This window comes from Diabrotica undecimpunctata, chromosome 1 (genome assembly GCF_040954645.1).
Source record: "Diabrotica undecimpunctata isolate CICGRU chromosome 1, icDiaUnde3, whole genome shotgun sequence".
NCBI lineage: Eukaryota > Metazoa > Arthropoda > Insecta > Coleoptera > Chrysomelidae > Diabrotica > Diabrotica undecimpunctata.
In genome coordinates, this window is record NC_092803.1 from 14,218,225 (window position 1) to 14,226,086 (window position 7,862).

The 7,862-nt window shown below is 32.8% G+C and overlaps 1 protein-coding gene across 1 annotated transcript; it reads right to left on the reverse strand.

The window, feature by feature from the left end:
- Positions 1 to 2,101: 2,101 nt before the first annotated feature.
- LOC140444993 (facilitated trehalose transporter Tret1-like) lies at positions 2,102 to 7,862 on the reverse strand. The gene is made up of 2 exons (XM_072536763.1): positions 7,585 to 7,862; positions 2,102 to 5,247 (listed from the first exon to the last, which is right to left on the reverse strand). The coding sequence occupies exons 1-2, from the start codon at positions 7,682 to 7,684 to the stop codon at positions 3,911 to 3,913; spliced, it is 1,437 nt and encodes a 478-aa protein (XP_072392864.1). The 5' UTR covers positions 7,685 to 7,862; the 3' UTR covers positions 2,102 to 3,910.

Consider the following 7,862-nt stretch of genomic DNA (forward strand, 5'->3'; position numbering starts at 1 on the left):
CAACCTTTAAAATATAAAAATATACAAGGTGTTTTTGGTTAATCAAATAACTGGTTTGGAAAAAAAAACACTCGCTAAGTGTTTTAAATGCAGTATTAATCCACAAATTAGTTTTTGTTACTAACCATTAGTACATCATATAACTTATTTTAAAATTCAACAAAAGTTTTTTTTTTGTTAATTCAATTACAATAAAAATAATTGTGTTTTAGAATAGCTGACTTCATAAAAAAAAGTAAAGGTGAAAAATGTTTCTAAATACACACCATTGTATTGTACCATGGACAATTTTTTCTCACTAAAGGAAGCTATTTTTCATTTAAAAACAACCTACGAGTACTAAATTTCAAGTAAATACGTTTATTGGTTTTAAAGTTATTGTTGTTATTAACTAAAAGAATTTAATTTTTTTTAATTTTAACACCCTGTATCTCGAAAAGTAAATAAGTTTGACCCCTCATTAACTATATCGTTTTGTTCAATTTTTCGAGAAGTATCTACAGTCAAACGTTGTAAGTGTCATTTGGAAACACCCTGTATGTATGAAATATTAGATATTTAATAGAAAATATTAGATACTTACAATTTTGCCACAGACTGAACAGTAGATTTTTCCCATATCCATAGACAGCTCTTTATAAGGTTTAATCCAAGTTGAAGCACTGGTTGTTTTAGGCATTATAAAATCACAATCTTCCTTTTTGTTACGCACAACGAGTGTTTACGCTTTGAATATCAAAACAAAAATGATTTACAAATCTGAGCATCAAATTAGAAATGTTTAGGTACCTAATTCAATAAACTGGGAGATTTTGGAAAATCCCTAAATTAGGAACAAAACTATTAGCCGTTTACCTGCTGTTAAGATACAATAAATTGTAGATAGATTTGGGGATTAGATCATAAAATGCAAATGAGCGAACCCTTAGCGATTATCCAATAACTGAATGCCTCAGTGACCGAGACTTTCTAAGAATGTTGAGGGCTACTTAAATTGATCTTCTTTGAAATTGTAAATGTTTTGTACCTGTAGAGATTACGTACTTAGATCATTTCTTGATTAAAATGACTACAAAATTTTATACAAGAATTGAAATAAATTGGTATGTTTAAAAATTTTCAAATACAGTATAAAAATCTGAACTTTTATGCACTTTATGCAAACTTTTATATAAATATGCCAAAATATGAAATATTAGCATAAAATACGCACAATATGCAAAATATGCAATATGCATATTTGCCGAAGTCTAATGATAACCCTGGATATTCCTCAGGTGTTTTGTGGGAAGTCTTGTTTTTGGTTGTTTTAACTTTCATTAAAAATGCATAAGACTCGTCTCTTGTGAATAACTGATGATTGTTTCCTTTTCCAGATTTAAGCGTATTAATTTGATCGTTATACCTTGCTTTCATGGAGTCTAAATCACTCATTGTAAATAAGTTTGCACAGAACACCCGAATCGTCACATGTTCACAACTACAAAAGTGTACTTACACAGTTACCGCTTCCGACTACAGATTTACTAGGACTAATCTGCATCTGCACTCTGCACTAACCATGATATTTAACAATGGTATGTCGCAGTGACTTATACACATCCCTCCTCTATTTCGCAAGCTTCTTATCACTTTGAAAGAGTGGTATTGAAATATTTATCACATTTACCGTTTTAATACGGGATTTATTAATAATTACCGGTCCTTGTGATTAATTCTGGTATATTAATTATTTTTACTTAGCTATTCGGGTTGTATTAATAGTTACCAGTAATTATTAATAACTTCCAATTAATCATACTTACCGTAACATCATTTAAGACGCATAAGTTAATTTTATCTTCTATTTGATAAAAAAACCATAGTAATATAAGTTATAAACATCAGTTAATACTTGCATCGTAATGTAATGCGATTCTGTTCCCTGTCAAAGATATATAATTTAGGTATCTCTGTATGACGTAAAATAAAAAACAAAATAATTGTTGACAGTGTTTTTCGCCATTTACCAGGAAGTTAATTTTCGGAGTCTGTAGAACTGAACGTGCGATAGGTATGTAAAAGTATTTTGTTGAAACGCATTTTATAAATCCAACAAAAATTTCAACAATTCTGTTAACTTTTATTTTAATAATAAAAAAGTAATACAAACTAGATAAAGTAGGTACTTACTGCTAATATAAATATTTATTCACACAAACAATTGCTTAATTACACAAAAATAATCCTTCGATTACGTATGTAAATATATACATTATTTAGATAAAGAAGTAATTCTTAAATTTCAAAAAAAATCTGGATTGTCTTTAAATCAATAACAGATAAATGACTTTTCACAACAAATGTTATGGAAATGAATAGATTTTAATCTATAAATCAAGACTTAAGAGAAGTATAAAGAAAAATGCAAGGGGTTTCTAAATAATAAACGTGAAATAACATATTTATGGCATATTTCGAAATACAGAAGCGTAGTGAAATACAATTTTTTCAAAGTCGCTTCAAAGTGGCTTCTGAAATTCAACAAACTTTAGAATTATTAAAACTCATTGACCAGGTGCATAGAATAACTGCTATAATTGAAAGATCATTAGAGAAAAGAAAAGTCTGTTCTGCAACCTTCCTAGTTGTGGCACAGGCGTTTGATAAAGTCTGGCATAAGGGTTTGATACATAAACTTAAATCATTCATGCCTAAACAATATTCAAATATATTACATTATCATATCTAGCGAACAGACATTTTAGAGTTAAACAAGAAGATGCATACACTGATCTCAAGGATATTGAAGCAGGTGTTCCACAAGGGAGTGTATTGGGTCCAGTCCTATATCTAATATACACGTGTGATATACCTGAACTAGAAGACGACACCATAGCTACCTTCGCAGATGACACTGCTGTCTTAGCGGTAAGTGACACCGTCGAAGAAGCTACAGAAAAACTACAAAATTCAATAAATAAAATCCATGAATGGACCAAAAAATGGAAAATTAAACTGAATGAGAATAAATCAGTCCATATAAATTTTACCAATAAGAGAGTTAATAATATTCCTATTAGAATAAATGATGTCCAAGTGCCTATTGCAACATCAGCAAAGTACTTGGGGATCACTCTTGATGCGAAACTTCGCTGGAAAGCTCACGTGAAGAAAAAAAGAGAAGAACTAGGCATCCGCTACAAGAAAATGTACTGGTTAATGGGAAGACATTCCTCTCTATCCATAAATAATAAACTCCTAATCTATAAACAAATACTGAGACCAGTATGGACCTATGGCTGCCAACTCTGGGGCTGTGCCAAGTCTAGTAACATCAAAGTAATCCAGATATTCCAGAATAAAGTACTGAGGAACATCGTAGATGCGCCTTGGTACGTTAGGAACAACGACCTTCACCGGGACCTCAAGATGGAAGACGTCAATCAGATAATCAAGAAATTTGCAGGGAGCCATGAACAACGACTCCATCATCATGTAAACGTCGAGGCTATCCAGCTCCTCGACAATACGAACCTAGAAAGAAGGCTCAAAAGAACAAAGCCTTTTGAACTGGTATAATGAGTGAGTGAAAAGCAGAGTAAAGTGTTGTGCGAGTATGCATGCTAAATTTAATGCTAGTTATTAGAAATAATAGGAAAGATACTAGTGAGTAGACACCTAATTTTAAGATTTCATTAGTAATTTAAGTTAGAAACAAATTGATAATTGGTCTTACTGACCAGATTTTAATGTAAGTACACTTCTGTGTCTTTAGTAAAAAAAAAAAAATTAAAACTCAATAATAATTTGGAGCACAATACATGGACAGTTTTTTCGCTGGAATAAATTGGTTAGCTTATTTATGTCATTATATGGAATGTGATATGAACTCTAAAAAAAAGAGTTAACTCAATAATTAATTTTTGTCTCACTGTGTACCACCTTCTTTCGTAGATGCTTTTAAATCCATTTGTATTTCCTCCAAACTCTTGCCTTTAGTCTCAGGAATAATATACAAGGACATTATAGCTGATCCAATACTACAGAACGCAAAAAAGGCGAAGGGAGCAAAAGTTCCCAAAACACTATTTAAAATATTGAACAACAAGCTTACAAAAGATACTGATCCTCCCATGGCAACCATCATAATAATCATAGCCTTTGACTTTATACTAACTGAGAACAATTCTCCCATCATTAGGGTTGGTATGATTGCTAAGCCATAAGAAAATCCTATTTGGAATGTAATGAGGCAGGTTAATGGCAACCAAGATACAGAGTCTAGATCTGCGTTAGGGACAAATTGATCGAAGTAGAAATAGGAAGCCAATGTGCATAGGACTAAGCTGCAAAGGAATAATGAAGATGCATACAAGACTTTCCTGCTAAACCTGTCAACTATGAAAGTGATTACGAAAATGTTAAAAACTACACAAAGACCTGTAAAAATAATGGAAGCTATTTCCGGGCTTACATTTCCTCCAGCTTTCTTTACAATATATTGATTGTATTGACTTATTATCGCTGATCCACTAAATATCTGGGTTATTCTCAAAAATAAAGCAATTTTAAGAGCCTTTTTGTTGCTTTCAATACAAAAAAAATCTTTCCAATTTCCAGTCTCTGACATCTGTCGGTCAACATCCTTTTTTAGCATGGAAAAATCATTATCAACGTTTGTTTTTCTGGTCAAAAACCTCAACGACTTCTTAGCAGACTCTTCATCTCCATTCATAATAAAGAAAAAAGGTGACTCTGGCATGAAATAAAAAACTACAGAAAACAAAACTGAAACGGAAGTACATATGCAAGAAGCTGTTAATATATCACAGTAACTTCCAGCAACATTGATAAACAACTGTCCGACATAATTTCCTGAAGTGATACTATTGCCCCATACTCCCCTAACCTGCGGTGACGCCACTTCTCCGATATAAGCCGGCAGGGCAGACCAAAGTATCGCATTCGCCAGACCAGCAAACACTCGGCCGATGTAGAAGACGTAGATACTTCTCGCGAAGCCACAAATCAACAGCGACAATACTTGAGGTACGCCCATCAGGAGCAAAGTCTTTTTTCTTCCTATTCTATCAGTAAGTTGTGAAAAAAAGTAACCGGTGAGTACTATAGTCAAGGGCTGCACAATTGTCAAATTGTTTGCCTCGCTCTCAGAAATGTCGTAGTGTTCTTTGTCGTTTACTAATTTTACTAGGAAAGGTGATGTCCAGGCATACAATACTCCATCGTTGAAGGCACCCAAACAGGCTAAAAATATAAAAAATATAAATATTAACATATGTAAGTATATATTAAAATTTTTTAAAATCTTATTGAAAAGAAAAGCTATAATTATCTATTTCATAAATCAACTCAATATATATATACACATATGTCCAAAAGTTTGGAATATTGTAATATTTCATCTTTTTATCGATTTTTATATATAAATTCTTCTGAATAGTTAAACATAATTTTGTTTTAATTCTCAACAATACTAAATAAATCTTTAAACCAGATAAACGATAAGCAAAAAAATTATTTATTCTCTTGGAGTGAAAAACTTACAATGTACAACTTACATTTAAAAATAAATTAGTATAGAAAAAAATAATTTTTAATAAAACTAATATTTAGTATTTCCTCCATTGGCCTGTATTCATGCCTGTAGGCGATTTGGCATGCTGCCGATTAACTGGTCGAGCTGGGCTGGCGAAATTCTCTCCCATTCTTCACGAGCAGCATCTTTTAGTTCTCGAAGTGTAATAGGGGGATTGTTTCGCTTCTTAATGCGTGTTTTGAGAATGTTCCAAGCATATTCAATAAGTTTCATGTCGGGGGAATTCGAGGGCCACTGTAATGTAGATATTCCTTCTTGGTGCAGGAGGTGCGTTGTCATACATAAACACAAATTCATCATCTACTGCCCCTCGGAATAGACGTACGACAGGATTTAAAACTTCCAAGAAGTACACAGCACCAGTGGCTCTTTTCTCCAGAACCAGCAGTGGCGTCCGTGTACCACTCATAATACCACCCCAAACCATAATACTGCCACCTTCAAATGGGATACGCGGTTGGGCTTTTTCTAGTCGGGCCTGTCTTTCTGGGGCCCTCCAAACCAGTGTTCTTCGCGAATCAGATAGCAAGCTAATTGTTGACCCATCAGAGAACATCACGTTATTCCAGTTAGGACCATGATACACCATTTCTATAGCTCATTGCAACCTTACTATTTAGTGTTGGTAGGTTAGTTTAGGAACACGTAGCGGTCTTCTACGATACAAATTTATGGCATTTAGTCTGTGTGTTATTGTTTGCCGTGAAATATTCAGTCCTTGAAGCCTAGACATTTCTCTGGATATATCACTTGTAGATTCCAGACGATTTCTGTGAGCTATCAATGTTATTTGCTCGTCTTGAGATGATGTACATCGACTTCTACCACTTCTGGGACGATCCTTGACGTCATTTATATCTTGGAATTTTTTTTTAATTTTCGATACAGCACTCTGAGTAACATCAACAATATTCGTAATATAACTTTGACTCAAGCCCTGTTGTAATCAAGCAATTACTCTAGATCTGTCAAAATGAGATATCACGTTTCTAGGCATTTTTAAACGGCTCAATTAAAATTTAAACAGAGACTGAAATAATGCGTAAATACGCTAATCAGTTAAATGTGACCAAAATCATACAAAAGCGATTCAAATTTTTTATCATCTTCATTTAAAAACGCTCTAGAATGAATATCAACAACAGTTTTAAAACCACCATAGGCGCAGATATATTATTTGTACGTATTCCAAACTTTTGGACATGTATATATATATATATATATATATATATATATATATATATATATAATTAATTAATTAAATAATTAATAAAAGGTAAAAAGATTTTGGGTTGATCCGGCGGTATCCCAAGGTTCCTTTTTTGGATAAAATGGGGTTTAGATGTTTTTGAATGCTTCTATTGATTTGGGTTTTGTGGTAGCCATTTTGTAAAAGTGTTTACAAATTACAAACAAAATACAAACGATTACTTTAATACAGTTGGGATTCGCTTATAACCATGGTCCTTAAGAAGTGCGCAAACTTAAATCCAATAGAGCATGCATGGGATATTCTGGGACGACGTATTCGACGTAACCATATTAAGTTTGAAACCATTAATGATTTGGAGCAAGCAGTTCGTGACAAATGGGAGCAAATCCCTCAAGCAGACTTTGCTAGGGCTCGTAGAGGTAATACACTCTATTAAATATCATTTTTTATAAAAAATATTTACATTAAAAAAATAATTTTTGTTTCTTTGTAGATTTTCAATTTTTTTTAATTGTTTATTGTTTTTTCTGTGTAACATTCTTGAGTTGTAATAAATTTGACTTTTAAATTTTGATTATTATTAAATACTCAATTGGGGGCATCTTTAACTTTTTTAAACAACAGTTTTTAGGAAAGATCTGAGTGTCAGGTTAATTTTGCACCCAAGTGTAAGTAGGTATAGCACGTCAGAACCAAACGAATATATGTTTGACAAATAAGTTAAAGAATACTTAAACAAACAATAGATCATAACAAGTTAGATGTTTCTTACCTGCCAAAATTGCTACAATCTGCGGCCAAACACAGCCCACTTCGGACTCGGTCTCATTGTTCTTTGGTTTTTCACAAGTCTTCGCTATGCCCTTCGGCATGTTGCTGCTAAACTACCACCTTTTGCCATTCGGTATTTTACTTCGTAGCAATGGTCTGCAGTACAATAGCTTTTCATTCTGTGGCGAATGGAAAACTTAGGTTTGTTTTTATACTATTATAGTATTGGATATTTACTTATGGATCATTAAATTAAATAGTTGCTAAGCGTTAGAGATA

What these genes read in the sequence shown, in the direction of transcription:
- LOC140444993 (XM_072536763.1), bottom strand. Translation starts at nt 7,684, where the DNA reads ATGCCGAAGGGCATAGCGAAGACTTGTGAAAAACCAAAGAACAATGAG. An exon ending in GATTGTAGCAATTTTGGCAG is followed by an intron (nt 5,248 to 7,584) that starts GTAAGAAACATC and finishes TTATATTTTTAG; the next exon opens with CCTGTTTGGGTGCCTTCAAC.